General features: G+C 37.5%; 1 protein-coding gene across 1 annotated transcript in view; it reads right to left on the bottom strand.

The window, feature by feature from the left end:
• MYO16 (myosin XVI) overlaps positions 1-25,159 on the bottom strand; it is a 258,883-nt gene that overhangs the window by 32,049 nt on the left and 201,675 nt on the right. The window contains exons 28-31 of the mRNA XM_042867357.1: positions 18,398-18,494; positions 14,515-14,761; positions 12,325-12,632; positions 9,304-10,506 (exon numbers count right to left, since the gene is read on the bottom strand). Of these exons, the coding sequence (XP_042723291.1) occupies positions 9,304-10,506; positions 12,325-12,632; positions 14,515-14,761; positions 18,398-18,494 (1,855 nt within the window). The remainder of the gene's footprint in view (positions 1-9,303; positions 10,507-12,324; positions 12,633-14,514; positions 14,762-18,397; positions 18,495-25,159) is intronic.

Consider the following 25,159-nt stretch of genomic DNA (forward strand, 5'->3'; position numbering starts at 1 on the left):
TGATAGTGCTTTACTTTTACACTGCTAACAATCATTACAAGTTACAAACCTTTTTCTTCTTCCTAGAAATAATGTTAGAAACACCTCTGGGTCAGGTAAGTTTTCAGAGCTGGTGATGGAGATAGTAAAAGTGCCTTCTGTCCCTGTCTGGTGGACTTTGGATTGTTTGAACTGGGTTGGTTCCCAACATGAGTCAAAGAATATTGCTACTGAAGGAAATTTTCTATATTTTCTATATATTTTCTATATATTTTCTATATATTCTTAAATATTCATCACCGGCAAAGAATATATAGACAGACTGCCAACTTTCCTGCTTGACGGCCTCTGAACAAGAACTTGGAACATCTTCTTAATGCAGCAAGTATACTGGAGTACCACCAGTGTATGCATTTCAGAGAAGTGGGATTTTTCCTTCACCCCTTCTTCTCTAGGAATGGATCTCAGCTGTGATTGGATTTCCTGAGGCTCCAGCATGAAGAAGGAAGGCAGTACTGCTTGAGACAACTTCCTGCCTTGCAAGAAACATCTCTTTCCGTCATGTCCCCTGCTTTTTAAAGACTAATATGGAAAAAAAAAGCTAGCTGATTATACTCTGTAATAATGTTGTTTACTCTTAGGTGTGTTGATTGGCTCACCAAATAGTCTATTTCTTGTATTTGTGTGGTTAATCAAATGCTGCCATCTGGAAAAGGAGATGGTAATTTGGTACAAAACACAGCTTCCCTTTTTTAAACTGTTTTCTTCTAACTAACATGGATGCAGAAGTCTTTTTGAAGACAGACATTTAAGCATGTTTACTTTTGTGTGTGGTACCTCAGTAACAGAACAGCCATTACTGCTGGCTGTAGCTACTGCTGGAAGGAATTATGTTATGAGTCTCTGTCTCAACCTTCCTCTCCTTCAAATGCAGTTGCAAATATTGTGAAAATAAATAAACAAAAAAAACCCCAAACAAACAAATAGACAGGGACTTCCCACAACCAACTGCATCACATTGGTTCTATTTACTTTTCTCAGAGAATACTTCTACAGAGATTTTTCAGGATCTCTCTCATATGAACTCTGGCACTAACAGCAACAAAAAAGTCAGATGAAATTTTTGGGTAGGTCCTGAGGAAGAGTCCATGGAGTATTTCTGGATCATCTGTGCTGTCATCCAACATAGAGAGACAGCTATTCTGGAAAACCTATTGGACAACATTTGCAATTTGTTTTCTAAGAGAGCTTACCAAATAAGAACTGAATTTGGAGATACACCTTTAGCTTGTTTTAAGTTCATGCTGAAGGGATACTGCAGTGGTCAATGACAGTCCCATGCTCCTCAAAGCAGAACGTATGGCTATCGCAGATGCAGTGTGATAAGCATACATAATGTGTACAAACATAGCCAACCTGTGGCTAAAAGCTATCACTACATTCTACTAATACAGTCAGCATCATTATACTGAAAACAAATATTAAGGAAAGAGCTAAAAGAAATACTGAAACATTAAACTTCAGGGTAAACAATTTTTTCTTCTTTTTTTTTTTTTCTGCTTAAAAGTTGCACCACACAGATGATAAAATTCATTTTCATGGCTTTCATTTTAAAATAAAGCAAAAGCTCCATACAAGGGAGCTCTGAATCCAAAGGCCTTTCCATGTTCCCACTCACTATTGGGCCTGGAGAAAAGGCAGATACCCCAGACTGCTGCTTCTACTTTCCCAACCTGCTCCATTTCCAAACCTGTCCTACCCTCCCAACAGCACAGTGAAATCATGAGAAGAGAGCATGAAGACCAGGGCGCTCACATGTTGAGGACCAGGGCTTTTTTGCACACTCTTCTCAGCTGCCTTCTCCTGATTCTCCATCCTGGCACACAAAATATCAATGCAGCTGGAACACAACCCATTTGTGGGATTGTTTCATGGTGAGTTGCTCAAGTCCTGTCAAGACTTGAGTCATCAGTGAGGCATGTTGGAGCTTGCACCATCATAATGCATCGCTCTTGGATAACTAAGCCAGAAAGGTTAGGTGCAGCTTGGTTTGTATGCAACAGGGACAAATATTTCTGTGCAGAGATACCCCTAAACGGCATGCCGACTATCACTGAAATTCTTGAATTTAGCTGGGTCCAAAAAAAGTCAAATTGTTTCACTGTTAACATTTTCAGTATGAAAAAATTCAGCATCTGCGATGCAAACCATCTCAGTACTTTCCAAACACTTCTGAAAGACTGGACGTTGAAAGAACGTATTTCTGCACAGAATTTAAGAATGCTTTATTTTCATTCCAAAGCAAAACAAAAATAAATGTCATAGTCTTGCCACTTTCTGCAGATTGGAATTACTGCTCTCTACTGAGGCTCTGTGCAAAAGCTGATTTAATGCTGAGATTGATGTAAGTTAAAAGCATCTGAACAGAATTCCTTACTCACACTGAGAACAAGAGACTTTCATTAAAAGGCGTGTTCAAATTTCATTCTCCACTTCATTCCAAATACCCATAGTCCTGTAAAAACAGGTGATATGATGCTTACTGCCAAACAGCCAATATTCTTGGTTGGTATCAGGAATTGAAGTGTGCTACAATTCAATTTTCTTGTTCTCTCAGCTATGACTAATGTTTCACATTAATGTACCTTCAGTTTATGACTAGCGACACAGTTGTTCCCAAACAAAGTTCTTTGTGGTTCTCTATCTTGAATCACAAATAAAAAACATTGAAGACTGTTTAATATCTCAAGAAGCCCACAACACTGTCAGACAACTTCCTGAATCAGCGCTGAATTTGAAACAATGATGTCACATCAGATTAGTGAAGAAAATACATTGCTATGAAAATAATCACAGAAACCCCTGCCTGGGACCGCAATTCCTCCTCCAACCCCTATATGATTGAATACCAGCTTTGGAAGCATGTGGAGGGTGCTAAGAATTTCACTTTATTTCCTTAACAAGCACTTTGCAAAATATAGAATATAAATACAGAATATAAATATATATATATAAAAAATAAAATAATATAAATATATATATATTCTATATAAATATATAGAATATATATAAATATATAGAGTATAAAATATAAAAATATAATATATATTTATATTCTATATAAATATAGAATATAAAATATAATAGAAGTTGATGACAATATCCAATTATTTTTTCATCTGAAATATAAATTAGATTTGATTTGTTCTGTTCTAATAGTTTTCAGGTAAAAACTGTCTATTGTAATCACACACAATGCTTCGTTTTCATGTTACAACAGAGAACCAAAGCAAATTACACATTATGATTTTAGGCTGTAAGAGTGAAATCAGGTAGGAAGGGAAATGCTCCAGTGGAAATAAATAAATAAAATATATATAATAATAGAAAACCATAAATCTCTTCAACAGAAATCATATTTTAGTTTTCAGACTCTGAAATGGAGAATTATTCTTGGTATATTGTATTTATCCTAAAAAAAAAGATATTATTTTTTGTGACAAATTGCCCACATAATGGCCAATTTACAGATGGGAAGAAAACTACAGATTAAGGGGATACATTCCAGACTGTAGAGTGTTCATAAACATTCGGCAAACAGAAACGGCGGGTGCTTTCTGAAGACTCTTCTGACCCATTTCTCTGCTGCAGTAATGCAAACCACAATTATTTCTTCAGAAAAGTCACTCAGCATGTGCTGGATGGCAATGGCATTACCAGCAGTTCAGTCTCCTCTTTCACATTCTGCATAGGGATCTACAGCTAGCCAAGTATGGGCCCTTTTCTATGACTCATATTAAACTGTTAATAGCAGTGCTTTGGTTTTTTTCCCACTTTTCTGTACCTACTGCAAGAGATTCAGATTGAAAGCTGCAAGTAACTGACAGTGAATCAGAGGGATGACTCTCCTGTGTTTAGATACCTAATCTGAAAATTAGTCATAGAAAGTCACCCTCATGCCTTGATAATTAAAGCAATTACATAAACAGATATTCATCTCTCTCAGAGAAGTACTGTTCAGCTAAATTCATTAAAGTTTTAGTGCTTTGAGAATTTTACTTAAAAGATGTTATAGAAGTCTGATGTCTCATGTAATCACTCCTCCAGCATTCACAGGTGAAAGAAGAAAAAAGGGCAACTGGGCTTTTTGTTTTACTCATTTTGTAAGAAAGTAAAACTATTACATTGCATCAATACAACATAGGAATAATGAGATGCAGATATGAATATTATCTGTATTAAGTTGCGTAAGAAGAAAAGCTGAGTGGCTTAGAGGATAAGGGACTGGGATTTCCTCTCAGAAACTCCAGTGGGAATTTAATTTGCAATCCACTGTTGAGACATTACCTGCACAATAGCAGCTTACTCTAATCTGTTGATAGAAGGAAATTTTTTGCTAGCTATCAATGAGATACCTGCCTTTGACAGGACATTAAACCTCATACATACACATTAAATCCTGTTATTTTCCATGTTTGTGCCAATTTCAGCAAAGAGTATTTGGCAAGTTTTAGTCCCAACTAGGTACATCTAAATATCTGTATTTGTCACGTGCAACAACCTTCCTATGAAGGTGCTTACACTGGAGAATATGAAAGAATTAACAGACACATGAATCTATCTGTATTAGAAACATTCCATGCAAACTGATTTGTATGGATGCTGAAGATACTGTATAAATACTCTGCCAACAACTTAAAGTTTGCATGCCTTTTTTGTTATTGTTACATACATTACTAAGCTCTTTTAGTAAAGGAGCAAGTTACTGAAGAGTAGACTTGTATACACAGGCCCACTTGTAACAAAAGTAACAAAAAATCACAAAACTTGAAGCCTATAGGTTGATGGGCTGCATAAAGGAAAGGGCTTTCAGCAACTAAACCTCAGGCAGCAAGTCTACACATCTTCTTTTGCCCACGCCAAGAAGTTAAGCATCCATACCAACTTTTTCTCAACGAGCGGGAAGGAGATAAGGCATTAAGTCTTTATCTCAATAGCCTGATGGCAAGCAAATTCATCCAAGTTAAGGGAAAATCATATTTCATTTGCTCCCTTCCTTTCAGAATCCATATGAGCATGTACTCTGCCAATCCAAGTGCAGGTGATGGTCTGGAGATTATTCCCTTCTTTGCTCTGAAGCTGAAAAATTCCACTTCATGGGGAATATTAACAATATAAAATCACAAAAAGAATGGCACAAAATCTGAGTATTATTTATCCATGTTGAAGAAAACAAAATTCTGACCTGGCTCTCAAATATTTAATATGAAATACTTCAATATGTAATTGCCTCCTCCTTCCCAGGATTGCTTTAGATGTGAAAAATGAGGGGAAAAAAAGAAGTGTACTTCACTAGAGAGAGTGGCTTTGTGATTAAGACATTGAATTGGGGTTCATGAAATCTCATTTCAAATCTAAGGTTTTAATCTAGAAATACGTGGGTAGTGGCTCTATATGTGATCATTCAGTTTCTATCTGTCTTGCAACCTAAAGCTCCTACTTGTATCAACCATAAGGTATAGAAAAAAAGTTTGTGCATATATTATTACTGCCCATTTGCACCCGAGTTCTGTTTGATATGGAGTAGAAGGAATTTTCTGTCTAACAATACAGCTGTAGCTTCAGCAGTAACCCTTTTCAAGCCAGGAGAAATCACTTGTGCTCAGTTCTCAGTCATTACAGTTTTGCTTATTTAAACTGTAAGTTCTGCAGAGTCAAAATCTTCTCTTATTACCGATAAAATATTTCAGAAAAAATTGCATACTGTATGATTGATCATTGCTTGAGTCTGTAGACTATTTCATTGTTTTTTAAAAAAGGCCAGGCTATAACATCAGGCAAGTTGTTACAATTTTATTATTTTTATTGCTGAATGCATGAAGGAAGGGTGATCTCAGTTCAGTTCACAATAAGCCAGCAGTCCATCAGAAAACCACAAATCCATTCTACTGGAATTAAGGATGATCATTTCCCACAGTGAGGTCAGGAGCCAAAAGGATATCAGTGTTCTCAGGCCTTAAAATTACTCCTCCACGTAAGAGGAAGGCACGTTGGCAGATCTATCTGTATTACACTTTTATTGGCAAAGAGGCTTTTATCTCCAAGGCTGATGGTTCTGTACAGAGACTCATTGATTCCCATAGCTAACCTTCCTTGACTCTGAAATGGCCCACACTTTCATCTTCTGTTTTGAGTTAAGGTTGTTATTTGGTTATAACTTATAGAAGTAAAGTGAACTGCACATTACAAAGTGCTGCTCTAAGTCATGTCTTTCATGAATTTCAATTATTTTATTTTTATTTTTATCACACCTTCTCTAATAATAAAATACTACAAATAACCAAATGAAACTGAAGAAAGGGGGCAGTCTTCCAGGGACTTAATATACATTAAGCAAGAGGTGATAAAAAATAATCAGGTAATGCAAGGACAAATTCTAGTTTTACATAACTGCATCCATTCTACTGATTGCCATTTAATTAATTATATCAGAGGTTAAATAAAAGACAATTCTACCTGAGACTATGAAGTACAAGAAAAAGTAAAAATCACTGAACATACCATCACCTGTATTCCTTTATCACTTTTGATCTACCTACTCATTGCTGAACTACTCATATGTAGATGCACTTAGTATTTTACAGTATTATATAGCTTCCTAGTTCATAAAATATTGATTCGAGTCTTTCCTTCTGTATCTTTCTTGAACTTTGATCTCCCATAGTTAGTGTTGCCTTGATGAAATATTTAGAGGTACAACATTTTCCACCTGAAAGGTAAATTTAGAGTTTTTATATGGCAGCCTGTGTTAATGCGCTATCTTCAACATTCAGGCTGAACTCTATCATGGTCACATTTAGTTGAAAATTGAGATTGCAGAAATCCTCAAACCCAAATAAACATTCTTAAGGGCAAAAGTCAATTTTCTGACTTGGCTGGAGTAAGCTTACCATACCAGATACATTCAGAGAGCCTTGAAAAGATATAACCAAAGAGACGACTTTAAAATTGATAAATTCCCAACAGATAAAAATGTATTAACTATATAATGAAAGCAGAGCTCTGGCTTAAAAGCAAAACAAAAAAATTGCCATGTATTAGTAGGTATTGAATGTTATCAATTTACTTTGCCAAAGCAAGCAAAACTACTGCAACATCTTTACAAATTTCATCAATCCCAATATTCAGAATAACAGCATTTTCTTGAGCTTGAGAACTAATGAAGTCTCATTTAAAATCTCATGTCTGATTGAATTCAGTATCTAGGAACATTCAAGGTCCAACCAAAGCTTTTTAAAGTTCTGGAGGACTCACAAGGACTTATACCACCATGATTTCTTTGATGGCTGGTACGAGTCATTACCAGTATAAGTGCCTTATGTCCATATTGCCACTGATTTTCATAAAACTTGTAGTAACTCAATTATTTTGAGATCTTTGTCACAGAATCATGGAATCATAGAATTATTTAGGTTAGAAAAAAACCTTCAAGATCACCAAGTTCAACTGTCAGCCTGACCTACTCAGCCACTAAAAACCACATTATTTAGCACCATGTTCTCATGTCTCTTGAACACCTCCAGGGATGGGGACTCCGCCACTTCCCTGAGAGGCCCATACTAATGCTAGACCATCCCCCCTTGAAGTAATTATTCCTGATATCCATTCTAAACATCCTCTGGAGCAACTTGAGACCATTTCCTTGCATCACATTACTTGACACTTAATAAAAGAGACTAACAGAGGCCTCATTACAGCCTCCTTTCAGGCAGTTGTAGAGATCAATGAGGTCTCCCCTCAACCTCCTCCTCTTCAGACTAAACCATGAATTAAGCCATGAGTTGTCTGTCTGTCTCTCCAAGAGAATGTAGTGGGAAACAGTGTCAAACACTACAAAAATCCTGGTATATGACATGCACAGCCAGTTTATTTTCTGCCAAGCAGGTTGCCATGGTTTTGTGATTTTTGGTTTTTGGTATTCTACATCATAACATCACGGGCACTGGGAGTTTAACTATTAATGCTCAAGTTCTGGGTACCTGCCCAGAAGAGAAGAAGAACTATATTCCCCGGGGAACTTTGCGGTCAGAGAGGAGATACAACTCCTGGCAAGGTCACTTGATGCGCTCTTTTTTCATCTGCTCTTCTTCATGGGCTCTCCTCCTCCCATCCCCCTGCTGCTCAACTGGACTGCGCATCTCACCTCAGTGTTATAGGGAGGCCTATCCACCTTTCGGACATTCTCTCTCTCTCATTATATTTGATTTAATAGCTTCAATTCTGATCATATTGTATTATGATGTGCTATCTTGCATTCCAATACTATATTTAGTAAACTAGTTTGTTTCTCCTCAGATCGTTGCCACTGTTTTTAATTATTTTGGGGTCCCCTATTCCCTTTTTCTGGAGGCACGGATTTTGTGAAATCCCTCTGCCCCGCTAGTCACGGAACTGGGCCAAACCAGCCCGTAAACCGGTCACAGGTCAGTTTGTCATACAAGAGCGGGTTAGTCAGGATTGACTTGCCTTTTATAAACCCATGTCAGCTATTTCTGATCACTTGATTGTCCTACATGTGCCATGTGATAACATTCAAGACAATCTGCTCCATAACCTTCCTTAGCACCAAGGTCAGACGGACAGGTCTGTAACTCCGTAGATCCTCCTTCCTGCCCTACTTGTAGACTGGGCTCATATTCACCAATCTCCAGTAAACTTGGAACTCCCTTGTTACCAGGACTGCTGGTAAGTTATTGACAGTGACGTAGTGAGTGCTACTGACATCTCCTACAATACCCTTGGATTAATTCCTTCTGATCCCCTTGACATATGAACTCAAATGATGTAAAATCTCCCGTATATTTTCCAGTTGGATTACAGGAGCTTCCGTCTCACACCCTGTCACTGTCACTGTTTTCCAAATCAGGGGACTGAGCCTTATCCTCACCTTTCATCACTATGTTTCTCCTCACATCCTATAAATGATCATCCTTTCGCTGTTGAGGTATTTGATTGATACAATAAACTCATTTTCACATGATATACAACATTTGTGCTTATTGCATTGAGGCTATAGGAATGTTATAAATTATCCATTTAATTCTGTGTCATACAAATGTTTTGGTAAAAGAAGAAGTGACATCTCAGAGAAAACCTAAAGGCCAACATTTTTCATATCCAACAAATTCCATGCATTTCTTACAATCACAACAATCTTTGTTTTTAAAAAAAATGAATAGTTTTGTATTGTATTTTTATCTACTCTGTCACTTTTTAATCTAAGTTTGTTCTGGTGCTGAAGAAATACACAGAGATCAGTCTTACCTTCTGGCTCCCTGATCTTACGTCCTGCTGCGGATTTCCGTAACACACTCCGTCCTGAGTTGAACAAGCTTGCTAACTCATCAAGGGGACTGGTCAATGACCTTGAGTTTGTAGGACTGTATGGATATGAAGATGATGAATTAGAGTTCAATTTCCTGTGTTCTGCTCTTGCCATCTTTGGGGAATAAGGCAATTTGGAGAATGGAGAAGGTGAACATCCAAGCTGAGCAGGGTTTGGTCGCAGAGGTACTTTTGATAGATCTGAGTTTGTACCTGTTTTCCCTGTATTAATCAGAAAACTAGCACAAGGCTCTGGAGGAAATGCAAAATGTGTGGAAGCCCGATAGGAAACAGGAGGTGGTACAGGAGGAGGGGGTGGTGGAAGAGGAGGAGGAGGTGTTGAAGGTGGAGTCACTTTGCTGGAAACATTGAATACAACCAAGCCTGGAGATGCTGGTCTTTCACTCTCCCCCTTTTGGCTTTTAGAGTACTGTGGTGACAATGGACTTGAGCCTTCTGACTGCACAGGGTATTTTAGGTTGGTTTCCAAGACAGGAAGCTTTTTAACTTCTAGTGGTGTTAGAGGTGATTCATCAGAAGCAGGAGAACATGTGACAGGAGTTGGAGGAAACACAAGAAGTGGTGGCCTATGAGGAAGCAAATTAGGGAAAGGGGCTGGAATGTCACATGAGTCTTTATAGTTCAAAGCAGCTTGACTGTTTCCATCCAATGTTCCATCTTCAACATGAACATTTTTTTTGCTTTCAAACACCAGAGGAGGAGATCCAGTTGCTATTGGAATTATTCCATTACTGTTGCTTCCTTCTTCTGGGAGAAAATACTTCATTTCTTCATACACAGACTCTCCTTGCTCTGGGCTTTCTGCTTCAGCAGAACTGTGTTTCATTGCATTCCCTACCATTTCAATATAGACAGGCTCATTTTCTTCCTCTTCTTGTGACATATAGAGACTCAGTGTGCCATGTTGTGGCACATCAGCAGAAGCTGCTCTCTGTACTCCCGCAGTGTCATAGCTACCTTGTTTAACTGCTGTGTTTGTCTGTTTCACATCCCCAGGCTTTTGGCCAGGTATTTCTTCGTAAGAGCCACTGAGTTTTGTATTGGGACTTCGTTTTGGTTTTCTGGGAGGTATTTTTTTCATGGTGCTATAGTCATCACTGTGTGGCCTTGGACGGGTCAGAACTAGGGAAGTGAAAAAGGCATGTGTTATTAGCAGATTGAAATCATTTTTTTCTTACACAGGTGTAGTATTTAAGCTTCCAAATCTTTTATGTATAATTTTATCATTAAAAGCAGTTACATACAGAAAAATTCAGTCAAAAGTATACATATTTCAATGAATAAAATGCAGAACTTTCAGCATTCCAAACCACAAGCTTTTGTTGCCTGGGCATACAATCTGCTTTGGTAGCCTCCACTGTCACTAAAACTGTCACCCAAGGAGATATTTTTTGAATCCAGATATTCACTGCAGGGTGTGTAATGCATGGAAATAGGTGCTTGTTATTCCTTTTGCCCCAGGGGAGAGGATACAAGGGTGTGCTTTTAAATAGGAGTTTCAGCATAGCACTACTCTGACATGCATGTTATCATCAGTAACTGAAGTATCCGACTTTATGCAGTATATAAAATTCTAATTACAGGCAGATATTATCCCTATCTCTGCTTCTTTTGTATTGCTGATGTGGAAATAATTTTTAAAGTTTGGGAATCACATAGCCTAGGGGCAATTCCTCAACTGAGTATACAGTTAACAAAACGAGATGTCTTTTCACAGCCTCTAGGCACAGATGGAGTGGAGATAATAGATACTGATCATCAATAGGTGATTAGTCTTTTAAGATAAAAATTAAATGGTGTAAATCATAGCTGGTTTCAGACAAAGACTCAAGAAATACATAATACTTGGAAAATGAGCACAGCAGGGAAACTGGTCCAACTGTTTTGCAAGTGCATAAGCATTACTGCTAAGACCACACAAACGTATCTGAATTGTCATTCTTTCAAAAAATTCTGCTGGAGTTTTCTGGCTAAATCAATCATTTCTTCTAACGCTGTGCACTGAAAGCCTAAACCACCGCAGTGATCCGTAATCCACGCTGAACTAGTTTAAAACTACCTATACTGGACACATACAAGATTTTGCTTGTGTAAAAAAAAATTAGGAGTCTGAACGAGCAAGGTAAAGGTTAGAAAAACTGACCTGCATCTAATAAACTGGGCATGAGCAATTATTTTGCAAGAGAGAGGGAGCTGCAAAGCTCTGCAGCCAGTGTGCAGGCATAGAGAATGGTTACACGTAGCTTTAAGCCCACCCTGAAGAATATTCCTTGATAAGCTTAGAAGATTCTTTACAGGAAACAGGATAAATTAGGCTTATCAAGGAAAAGCAGAACGTCTCCCCTCTCTTCTTCTTCTACTCATATGTTTCAAGTGTGTAGGAGGACAGAACAATTGAACTCAAATCTGGACTTAATGCACGGTAACGCATTGCAATTCTTTTGGGACTTTCACAGCACTTTCATTCCAAACAAAAAATTCACCATAAGTAAGTTATGGTACAAACATAAACCGCTGAATGCACAAGACATTTCTGTGCACTCAGAGAAAAAGTAGGAGAATGCTTAATGTTTAACTTGGTGAAATTCAAGAATCTGGCATTCTGTATTAGCAATGCAAGATATTCTAACAGTTTAAAAGGTGAAAGAAAATGGTCAGTGGGGTGGAATAGCTGGAGCTGACAAAAGATCATTTGTCTCTAGAGGGAATTCTGCAAACAGGCTCAGGTTGTTGACAAACGAGGCCATTAGAACACACGAGCAGTTATTTGCTGATTTGGAGCAAATGATAAATTGACTACCTTTATTTACTGCCACTGAAATATTTCACAGAGGCGGGGCTTTTCAAAGGCGCTTGACCATGTTTGGAAAGATCAAAGCGGAGGGAACAAATCAATAATCTAGAGTAACTTTTGTGATGCCTTCCCCCTTTCTGCCTGACCTTCATTAGCGGCCTCCTTAGAAGCTGCCGACAAGCAAGCACTGACGGCCTCATAGGAAGCGCTCAGCCGTGTGTTGGGGTCCCGCTTGGGTTTGGGAGGAGGCTGTTTCCGTGGCGACGGCAGGCTGCCGCCGTCTTCCATGCTGAACACTGAGTGCAGGGATGGGGACCTGATGGACGACCCAGCCACAGAATGTACCAAGCCTTCCACCGCCATGGGGACAGGCACAGAGCTGGAGTGAAAGTGCTTTGGCACTCGGTAGCCGGCAAAGCCATCCTCAGGGAGCTTCCCACCCTTGTCTTCAGCTCTGAAAAAACACGGAGGAGAGGCCCAGATGCATTATTCAAGTGGTAACAATGAACCTGTTCATGCAAACATAACAACAGCTTTTTGGTAAACAGCCTCCCGCCTCCCCTGCTGCGCGGAGGGGATGTGTGTAGTAATCTCCTGACAAACAAATCCAGATCAAGCTGCTAGCTTTCCTCCATTTCCTGTTTCATGATAAATTGGGACACTGGCTCTCTTTTCACACAGATGCAGCTTTCCTTAAGCAGTTTCACATTGTGGATCAGACACTCTGTGAATGAATTGTTCACACTTTGATTGTTGCACACAATCAAAAGCCGCGTTTCCAATCTGAATGATAATTTCTGGGAAATCCATTTTAATGGAAAGTTACTGAGGCAGCAAATGCTGAGCCTTTATCGCTATTTTCTGAAAAGACAACAATAAATTCTATTTAGATAATGCAAATCTTTAAAATATTAATGACCCTTTTAACCAGCTACAGTGGCTGTCTGAATGATTCCACCTAGATATCTACATATCCTCCTGTGGAGGCTTACTTGATAGCTATCCTTTTAAAGATATTAATTATGACATTATGCTTAGTTACTTCAATCACAGTTTTGGACTTCTGCTTATTACACTTTTTTTTATTATTATTATTATTTATTTTTGCTATTTCAATACGAATAGAGAAATGATGTCTTTCAGCCACTTCCAACAAACTGATTTTTAACAGAAATTCTTCAAACATTTTACTCTTCCAAAAATCAAAATGCTGAAAACTTTTCGGCTTGGAGCGGCAGCCTATTAGATAGATGTCCATACCATCATTTTACAGACAAACTGCCAAGCTTTTTTTTTTTTCCAAATTGTATCTCTGTATGGCAGATCACCAGCAGGGCTGGAATTCATGTGCAGGATATAGCCAGCTGCCCATGTAGTAAATGAAACAGCTAAAGATGAAAGTGTGTTGCTCAGTGGATAATTTGTTTTCACTGTAATGTTTAATTACAGTCATTCTGACAAAGGCATTTCCTCCAATATGTAATGACTGGGATATTTGAAGCTAATTAAGCAGATGTACTGCCATTTTCACTTTAATAAAGTCACTAACAAAAGCAAGGAAAGCAAAGGCAGTTGTTCCAGATGAGAATTAAGTTCCTATGGAAAAGTACATATCTGTATGTCCATCAAGTTATTAGAAGCTTTCCTGTTCTTGATACATACCTGTTTCTAACTGCAAATGCTACTTTTGCCCAGTCTGAGAGAAAAAGATCTGGGACTCCATTCCTGGGAAAACGCTCTCCAACCATTTGCTGGATTCGTAAAACAGGTACTCCTGAAAACTCTGATGGGAGCTAAACAAAAAGGATTTCATCTACTTTTAAATAAGAGGAAAGAATCCTCTTCACAGTCTTTCTAGTTCATTGTATAATCAGAATTTCTTGGGCTGCCCTTTATTGTATTTTAATGCTTTCTTGGCTGTTCTTCATTTTTTTGGCAGTTACCCCATGCTGAAATTCTCAGATAAGTTTTGCTTTTGTTTAGTTGGTTTGATGAAAGTTCAACTATAATCTATTTTTCTTCAAATGAAAAATTTCTGAAAAAAAAATAAAGGTTTCAGAGGCTTGAATAAATTTCTACAAAGCTCAGTCTGCCCTGAATAAGATATTATTGGTGTCTTTATGTTTCTGGACATAATTACCTGCTCTACAGAAAAACAGTGTCTAGCATTGATCTGGGTTGAATACATACTTGAAAATGCTCTTGCAATTTTCAAGTTATGCTCAAGTCATTTATGTGACTTTAAAAGCAGGGAAGGAAATCATAAAACTGAAGAAATTATTTAATTCCTTACTATCCAACCCAGAATATATTTTCTCAAAGCTAAGATATCTTACCTTTTGTGGACTTCTTCTGGTCTATTTCTAGCCTCTAGCTTTTCCCTGTGGTAAGCAGCATTCATCTCATTGCGAATCCGGTCGTTTTCCCGAGCAATGTCAGAAGCATTTTGAATGACCAAGGCATCGTATGTTTTCAGCCCCATATCCTCAACAGTCTGCAAGAAGCCTTTGACTGAGGTGATCTCTTGCTGCTTGATGCTCATCTTCTGTAGCACACGCTGGCGAGCTAGAAATCCTCTCACAACTACCATAACAGAAGAAAAAATAATAAACCAATGAAAGACAACTAATTAATTAGTGAGTAACAATATTACCGTGTGTTCTGCTGTAAACATAAGTAAATTAAGTTCAGACAATATCTTATACAAATAGTGAAAGAAATGTACATTGTATACAACATAAAAAAATGGATGTGCCCATTTTATATTGCCAGTGCTTAAAACCAAGTATGACAGCAAATTCATTCACAAATTCAAGCTACCAGAATTCAAAACAGTTACTTTCACCATTTTTGCTTCCATTACAACCGGAAACTTGAATGTCTGATGGAGAATGCAGAAGTATGTATTTAAAAAGGAAAGGCCAAAAGATCATTTGTTTTAAAATAATACCCTGAGTAAATGACTATTGCATTGAATATGGTGGAAATTAAAAGACTGTCTGTATCTGTCAATCTTCAAACAGTATTTTGACATTTCAGTGTACCAAAAAATGGGGAAAAAAACAAAACAAAACAAAACAGAACAAAACAAAGATCTTTTACTGACACCTAAAGACTTTTTTTGCCCATTTTTTTTCAGCAGAAACAATGAATGCACATTTCTGAAATGCTGCTGTCACATAATTTCCATTTTTCAGCTTAAAATTTTCATCTATGTTGCATCAGCCTTACTTATCTAATAGGGCTATTTTCTTACTCTCCTTGTCAGCCTTACGTTACCGCCTATAATGGCTTTCTGTGCTACTTTCCTAAACATGTGTATGCAGTACAACAGTTTCTACTCAACCTAAATATTGCCTTATCCCCAGAATTTTCAGAAGTATCCAGCTGAACATAACCAAGGGACAAGGGCTTCTGTGACCATGATGAATCCAGCACTAAATCAATCACTCTACACGGAACCAGTAATGTTAGTATGCTTTGGCATGTGTCCTGGGTTGGGAAGAAGAGCTATGATAAATAAAGGGGTTTTCCCTATGTTTTGGTTTTTTTAAGCTCCCCAAGACGATGTTTCTTTCCAGGTCTACAGTAACTGCTGTGTATCTCACAGGGAAGAACATGTTTTCAAATTATTTTCCTGGTACCTAAAATATTGCTGATTTTCAGTAGCTCAACTTAAGGGTAACCACACAACAAAACAGGACTAATTTCATTAATCCTTATCATGTTTACCCTCATTTTGGTAAACTCAAATTTCTGGATAAGTAAACAGGAAGTAGCCTGTATAAGATGTTGATTTGAGTTTTGGAGATGCTAATTAAAATATTAAGATGTTACTAAGGGCTAAAGGCTAGGTAGGCCTTTTTAACAACGTAATTCAGCGTCAGCCACACGAACACTTCTGAGTAACATTAAATGACAGTCAAGTTCAATTAATCTAAAGGAAAAATGTAAACAGAGGAAGATAGAAGATAGAACTAGTCTCCTATGAATGTAAGATGATCTTTAATGAAATAAATAGACAAATTGAAGGAAAAAAATCTTCTTCTATTTCCTCACTTAAATATTTAACACAAGATTTTTAGAAATGCTCTGCGCCTAGCTGATGCAATATAACAAAGGGAAATGTTCAGGTATTATTATTTATCCAAAATTCACTGGGTTTGGAAAAATTCGAGTTCATATGCCTTGCTACTATCTATAATAGATAATTTTGAAAGTTTACACTCTTGTTATAATCACAGCCAGTTACGTCAATCACCAAAGCTACGTTCTAGAATAAAATCTGACTTCTTAAAACTTGAAACATAAGTGCACTTACCCAATTGAGTTAAAAAGGAAATTAACAGCACAGCTTTTGTTGACTCTTTTATGAGAATTCACAAGGGATATACACATTACTGAGTCTGAATTTATAATGTTGCTGTTGAGAAAGTAATGGAATCATGTACAGATCGCTATCAGAGTTCACAGCTTACAAGTACGAAAAAATTCAAAAAGCTTAAAAATCAAAAATTATTCCTCTTTTTGAAGGGTTTTGTCTTCAGATCAATGCAGAAATTAAAAAAAAAAAAAAAAAAAAAAAAAAAGAAAAAAAGAAACAAATGAGAAGAAAACCACAACAACTTCATGAGCTCAAAGACTGCTGTGAAATGAAAACTGTCATTTCCTGGACCTTTACTGCTCAGTATCAACAAGTATTGTACAGATTCTAAGACTGTGCTCTGAGCTTGGTTCTCATTTATGTAGATGTACAACAATTCTCACTTATGGAGATTAGAACAATTCATGTTAGCATCCTCATGACATAAAATTACCTAATTCTTCACAGTTCATCTAAGGACAAAGATCAGAAGAATTAAAATTCCATGGATCTGACTTCAGTGAGAAAAGTTTGAACCACTGTGCATACAGTGTACTAGAGTTAATTCTTAATCTAGTTGAATTGTAATGAAAGACTTTAAGGATGATGGATTTTCCTACAGATACAAAAAATTTTCTCAATGATTCAAGATGAGCAAAATTCCCCAAATGTAGTTCTTATTCTTATTGGGAGAGGGAAGGTGAGAAGGACAAAGCTAATAAAATCTGACTAAAATCTGACAAACAAAACAACAAGATAAATCCTTGTTTTTCTGATTTCCTTAAAAAATGTGTTAATGGGAAACATTGCAGACAACAGCTAATTAGATAAATTATGCTGTGTTTTAAGGAAGTAGATGTTTGAGATTCCAATAGGAAATGGAAGAACAGTAACAGGAAATCAGGAGACAGTGGATAGCAACTCCTTTAAAAGATGTGCTAAATAGGTCAGTGTGATCTTAAAACAAAAACATAGAAGAAGAAAAAAATGCATAAAATAAAAAAAAAAAACAAACAAGTTCTACTACAAAAACTGCAACAGAAGGAGAAAACAAAGATAACTAAATGTATAAAAATATTAGCTTTGTATTCCTGATACAGTTGCACAGAAAGGTATTTTGCATCCTTGTTACCCTATTTTTTAGCTTGAAGAAGTGAAGGCTCCAGGGAGGCCTCAGTGTGGCCTTCCAGTACTTGAAGTGAGCGTATAAATAGGAGGGGGAACAGCTGTTTACGAGGGTGGATAGTGATAGGACAAGGGGGAATGGCCTTAAACTGAGACAGGGGAGGTTTAGGTTAGATATTAGGAGGAAGTTCTCCACACAGAGGGTGGTGACGCACGGGAACAGGTTGCCCAAGGAGGTTGTGGATGCCCCATCCCTGGAGGCATTCAAGGCCAGGCTGGGTGTGGCTCTGGGCAGCCTGGTCTGCTGGTTGGTGACCCTGCACATAACAGGGGGTTGAAACCAGATGATCACTGTGGTCCTTTTCAACCCAGGCCGTTCTATGATTCTGTGATTCTATTTGATATGCAACTCAAAGTTAAGAGGTGATGTTAATACCTTTAAAAATCAATGAACGTACTTAAAAAACAAATACTCAAAGCTCCCCTTAGTTTTAATTACAGTCAACAGTTTTCCATAAAATTATGTTTCACAGGCACAAAGTTTAAGTGTTACCAATGTCAGTATCATCTCCAAAAATCTGTATAAGAAGTTAGTTGGAAATATGCCAATAGGGAAATAAATAAAATACAGCAACTATTCAAAGAAGAAAAAAAAATTTTTTTTTGTTATGCAATGCTTCTTGTCAGTGTACGAAGTGACAGCTCAGGAATACTTGTTCTGTAATTGTTACCTTTTTGGCAGGTTATAATTTTCTTCTGAAGCTGAAGGCACAAATCGTTGAGATGGTCAGCTTGCCAGTACTTAAGAAACACTTTTCGGACTCCTATCTAGAATACAAACAGCAGGGAAACTTTCACCATCAACAAAAAAGGCCAAAATAATGACAAGTATATAACAACAATATGTGTACAATCCTGCTGAAGGTTGAGATCAGATTTGCAGTATCAGGCTAGTACAATGCCAATAGCTGTTCAAGAGGTAACATCACTTGGTTGAAAAAAAGACATATTTGGAAACAATAGGCAAGCCATCAGGCACACATTCCCCCTTGAGGTCCAGAACCATCCAGAAAAATACTACAATCAAGCTAAACACAGGTTGGAAAATAAAGCATTCTGAATGTAATTACACTAATGTCTTAGACAATTTAACAGAAAATAAGGGTTAGCTTTTACAAAACATGGGGATGTGAGCAAGGAAAAAGGCAAGAAGCTGTACATCCATGGGGATCTATGGAACAGGAAGGATTCTGCCCATTAGTAAGAATGATCCTGGTATCCCATAAAACTATGATTCCTAGTTCCCAGAGCCACTACTAAAGCTATTCCACAGGTCTATTCCTAGAATCAGAGATATACTTGTCAAAACTGTTATCCTATGTATTGAAGGAGTGTATGAGCTTACTCTGGTGCTAAGTAATTGGTTTAATTCATCTAGTCCTTAGAGGATCTCAATAAACACAGAATCAGTAGATGCTCTTAAAAAAACAACTTGTTACAGCAAAAGGTATTCTGAACAAGATGAAACAATCCTTTTCTGTATAATCTTTAAAAGCATTCCTTTCTAATAGACTGATTTAAAAAAAAATAGCTGTGATAAATAATGTGTTTCCTTATACTGTTTTTCTTCTTAGGAATTCTACACAAGAAACCTTGCTTCAGTGCTCAGAAATAAGATCAGTACCAAGTAGACAGCCAGTGAAGATTATAGGTTTTGTCTAGCTATTAATTTTATATGACTACTGATTAATTAATACCAGTCTGGCTGAAATTGCAGAGATTCATTCCAATTCCTGCTTGTACATAGCTCACAAGATCATTCTCTTGTCACTGCATCACCGTACTGCACTGCTGTTTCTTCAGTATGGCTATGGGAGACAGCTATGGGCAGGGAGATTTGCACATCTTTTCAAATAACTGCTTTTAATCCTGTCACTGTTGCCAGATATACTACACTGGTAGAGATAAACTACTGAAAATTGGGGCATACTTACCATGGCTAATCTTCCTTAACAAAGCTCAGAAGTGGCTGGGGCACCTTTTCCCTCCTCTCTACTCTAGAGGAAAACTACTTTGCATCAAATGTTAAAAGTCTCTAATTCTGAATTTTAAACTGACAGACTATGATTGTGAACCAACAGCTTTTTAGTTAAAATCAGATGCACTAAAATGGCAAAATCAGAATTATTTCTAATTTTTTTTTAATGTTAGTATCTCTTTTCTATTTATCTATTTTTCCCAATAAAATAAGCTTTTTTGTGTTACTGCAAACTATGTGAAGGCAAAGTGCTAAAAAAAAAAATGGAAAAACTTGTAAGTAGGGATAGGCTTTCTTTGCATGCTGAAAATGCATGGAATGACTAGTTTAGAAAACCGTGTGGCTACAGAAATACTGGCATATAATTTAGCTATTCCAGAATAGCTCCTCTATTCAGACCATCTACTCTGGAGTAATCCTTCTACTTACAGATAGAAGTTATTATTCCAGAACAAAATTGCCTTCGTTCGAGAGTCCTGTTTCTAACAATTGAGGCTACTCTAGCAAAATGGTGTCATTATGTTTACTTAATAGACTCTCTTGAGTGAAGCCTTATAATTTTATAATGTCATATTCATCTGAAGCAATCTCACTGAGTTCTTATCAGACTCTCATACTCTGCTCTCACAGACATGGTCTCATCTTCACTTTCCTGACTGCAGATTTCAGACAGAAGTTTACACTTTTCTTCCTGTGCTTTTAGAATTCTATCCTTGCCTGCTTCTTAGCACTCCAAATTCCTTCTTCATCCATCATGTGGAGTCTGCTTCAGACCTTGCTACATTTCCTTAGGAACTTTTCGTCTCTAGTTTTTCTCCTTCTTTATTCACAAAAATTGAAGAAAAAGAACTCAACTACTTTCTTCAGTTTAAATTAGCTTCTCTTTGAGACATATAACTCCAAGTAATGAACAAGCAAATTTTCCATGTTTGTTGCAGCAAACCATGCCAATCTCTCCTCTCCTCTCCTCTCCTCTCCTCTCCTCTCCTCTCCTCTCCTCTCCTCTCCTCTCCTCTCCTCTCCTCTCCTCTCCTCTCCTCTCCTCTCCTCTCCTCTCCTCTCCACTCCTCTCCTCTCTCCCCACCCCTCCCCTCCCCTCCCCTCCCCTCTATTCTCCTCTCCTTTCTATTTTTGAGCCTCAGGTTTTCTTCCAGGACACCAGAACATCATCTCGACTCCTCCCACCACATCCATTCTATCACTACAAGCTGCAAATTCTGTAGCGCTCATTTAGAAAAACAAAACACCTATTTTATTGTATTCATTTTTTCAAATAATATACTGAACTATCTTTACAACTAACTTTGGCTAACAAAACTTTCATTTCCTTGCTAACATCACTTTATATCCAGAATCCTTCTGTAAGAATAACTGAATTATTATTCATATGGTTGACTGTAATAAAATTATCATGCAGTTTTTGTAATTAGCATTTGTATCTGAGTAGCTCTCAGAAAACCAATGCCTGGATACAGAAATTTCATTAAATTATATTCTTCTGCTCCGATTACATTTCCTCTTTATACCCCATTTTTTCTTTACACATACCTCCTACCACTTTGAAGCCTTTTTTTTAACCTCTTTATCTCAGGCCTGTGCCCAATCAACATCTCATTTTTGCCTCTTCCCCCTCAATTCCCTAAAATGCCTTCTGTTTCTCTCTTCCTTCCTCACTGGAAGTCAAAGACATACCTCTCTTTTAGGGCAAGAGATTATGGCACCTGGACAGTAAAAGGGTTAGAAAAATCAACTGAAGGAGACAAAAGGTTACATTTTGAAACTTCACAAAACGCTCTGATAACTAGCAATGCTTACAGCAAAACAAACCACATTCTCAATTAGTCTCATAATTAACACACGGGTCACATCCATGCTACATTTCAAGTGTGTAACTACTCTAAACATTGAGTTGTAATTTTTTTGCAGTAGTCAGTTACAAAATCAGTCAAGACAACTGCTCGAGCTTATGGTAAGTGTAGCTTCAAGAGTTCATCATCTGGCTCCACAGACTCACAAAGCCAGTTAGGGGACATTCAAAGAACTAGAGCTCTTTTCTCCCATTCCACACAACAGAAATGACATAAATGCAGTTACTGTGGTATCACTTATACAAAGAACTTCATTAGTAGTCACTTGCTACATTTTTTAAGGGAATGAAGTAAGGACAGAAGTACAATCAATACAAATTCATTCTTACATTCAGATAAAAGCTATTTGCAGCTTTTACATCATATGCTAGGTTAATTGAGAACAGAGATCTAGACAGAAGTATGTGCAGAAGACACTACTGTGTGATATTGGGTTCTATTCACTTTGTTGAAGTTTGTTGCTCCTTATTGAACTAAATCTTATACCATCTGAAGCTGACCAAGAACAAGCTCATCTCCTCACCTTCTGCATAGTCCTGGAGTTCAGTGAAAAGCACAGAAGAATCACAAAATGCACTGAGTTGGAAGGGACCTCACAGCCCACCCCGTTCCATCCTGTGCCATGGGGGGCTGCCCCCCACCAGGTCAGGCTGCCCAGGGCCCCATCCAACCTGGCCTTCAGTGCCTCCAAGGGATGGGGCACCACAGCTTCTCTTGGCAGCTGTGCCAGCGCCTCATTGCCCTCTGAGTAAAGAATTTCTTCCTAACATCTAAACTAAATCTGTCCTCTTCTAGTTTCATATGCTGGGCATCAGTACAGCCTGTGTCTTCTCTGAACATAAATTGTTTCCTGCTTACCTAGGGGAAAAAAGGTTGAAATACTCTTGCCCTAAAGAAATAGTTTTTTAGTACTTTTGGGCTAAAGAGTGCTCTCATCTGAGTCTGAAATTTTAATGTCATTCAGATTCCTGCAAAAGTAAACCATCTGTGAATTACAGTCATACTTATTTTAATTAGAAAAGCATTAGGGCTTTAAATGTTATTTTTCAAAGTGACACATTTTTTAAAGATCAGGAAAAATTGTCATTGATGACTACCAAAGCTTCAATTACTGCTACAGGTCTCCAGTTTTTTTTATTTTTTATTTTTTTCCTGGGAGGAGAAAGAAAGGATGGGAGGGAGCTGTTCTTTCTGTTCTTTCTTTCTTTCTTCCTTTTTTTTTCTTTTTTCTTTTTTTTTTTTTTTTTTTGTGTAAGAGAAGGTGTAGGATGTAGAAGAACAGACATTCAAAACTAGGAATGGATGCTGAGATGGTGTGTAGGTGGCATGGAGGCAGTATTAGCTCATACTTAATAGGTGTCAAGGGAATCTGTAAAGCTGTTCTTTAGTTTAAAAAAGGCAATTTGTGGGAGTGCTGTGTGTTTCTGGCAGTACTTTCAAAATAGCTACCTACAAAAGACAGAGAACTATAATCTAATGATATTTTACACAATGACACACATTTTCACAGTGCATTAATGAAATGTAGGAAAAAAAGCCTTAAAACTATTGTAAAATGTGTCTTTCTGCGGTGTATATGTCTGCAAAAATATTATAAGGCCGAACACATTTACAGGGCACAGATCTTTAACAAGGACTGAAGTGTTATTTTTAAAGGCTTACTCTCTCTGCTTTATTCGTTAGCTTTTCTTTACACATTTTAAGAGCCTTCCTTTGTCTCTGGCAGACTACTGACCCTGCACATGCTGACTAAATCTATAGTCAGGCATAGCTGATGTACGCTCTTAACGTAAGTATGAGTAGTACAGTATTCATGCATGTGACATTAGGTACTTATGCAAGTGCTTGTCAGGGTTTAGACTTTAGGAAAAACTGTCATTCAGCTCTCTGGAAAAGGGCAGAGAAATGGAAAGTCCTATTTCAGAAGAACATGAAGACCTCATAATTCTTCATGCTGGTGAGGAGACAGAAAATACTGCATCACAGGAAAGGAAATAAACAGTAAGAATAAGGGCATTATAGGGAATAATTAGTGGAAAAAATCCTACCCTGGCTTTACATCAAAGGATGTTATGAACCTAGAATTCTATTCTTCCGAAATTCCAGAAGCAGACATAGCACTAAAAAAGAAGTGTCTCTGTGTGTGAACTGAGAAACACTGGCATCAGGCAATAGGGACAACAATGGCATAGAAGGTAAACCCTGGGTGTGAGGCTGGAAAACTAAGTTCAGGCAAAAATGAAATGAACACCAGGACCAAATATCAAGTGAAATATCTACAGCAAAAGAAAGAGAAGAAAACAACAGAAAAGGATCAAGAGGGATACAAATAGAGAAAATCAACATTGAACAAGATAAACTGAGTTGGAGCCCAAATGTGAGATAAAAAATATCAGAACAGAAACAAGACAGAGCTGTTCTGAGGTCAAATGGAATGATCCATCCTATTATTAGGCAAAGGGGATGCAATGGGCTTGTACTGTGTAACACAAAATAGTTGCAGGTGGAGGGTGTTTGGGCCAGCCCTTTGGTAGTACTGGTGAGGCCCAGACTTACTCTGCTTTGTGCTACCAGCCAATTATTTCCACAAATACAACAGAATGATATACTGCTTGGACAACATAATTTTTGCTGAAAAAATTCAAAGCACGGCGAAACATAAACACTGATGTTTTAATCATTTAGCATTAGTTTGGCAACTCCTTCTGGGATTGTTTTTATGTGATCTTCAGAATGTACTTAATTCTTAATTTTTAAATTGCCTCAAAGAAAATTGACTCTCAAAGCAGGGCTTTAAAAAAAAAAAAGTAAAGACTTCCACCACAGCTAAGATTATTTAATAACAAATAAGTAAGCTGGCATACAATTTACAAGGCTCCTGAAACAACTTTAACAATGTCCTTTAACAATGTCTGCAGCTGTAAAAACGTGGACTGGAATTAACACAACATCTTTTCCATGCAGCTACCTGATTTGGAGCTTCAGAAGAAACATTTTGACCGACCTTCCTCTATTGTTTAATTCACATCTGAGGAGTCCTCCGATCATACCATTTAAACTTAACACCTGTTTCAAACTGTGTGATCTCTTTTCAAGGCTACTTATAGGAAGAAATGATTATGGATTAGAAGAAACAGGCTAAAAATTGAAAAGATAAGCTCAGACAGTTTTAAAGCAGTCTTATCTTTCAACCAGACAAGTATTCCTAGCAGTCAAAGGCTGAGAGATTCGCTTTTAGTGGAGTTTGGCCTTTGGAGAGCAAATCAAATTGATATAAACCATGAGTTGTTTGCATTCTGGCAAGCTCTACCTAAAGTAACTGAAGAGTTAACTGAAGACCACTGGCCTTAGCTAAACAAAATGCAAATCTCCAAGTTCTGATGAGAAAACTCAGTAAGCTATGAGCTAACTCCCCTTTATTGAATTCATATTTGTAAGCTTAACAGTGTGAGGAATGATAATCCAAATAAATGAAAGTTTCCTTCTGTCAGTAAAAACAGCCAAGGACTGCTTGTGCTCCAGATTTCTCTCACAGTATGCTAATGTTTGCAAGATAGTCATGCTGTTGGGATAGTGGGCTTTCTTTA

This window comes from Lagopus leucura, unplaced genomic scaffold (genome assembly GCF_019238085.1).
Source record: "Lagopus leucura isolate 7727_CA_CO unplaced genomic scaffold, USGS_WTPT01 Super-Scaffold_100001, whole genome shotgun sequence".
Classification (NCBI taxonomy): domain Eukaryota; kingdom Metazoa; phylum Chordata; class Aves; order Galliformes; family Phasianidae; genus Lagopus; species Lagopus leucura.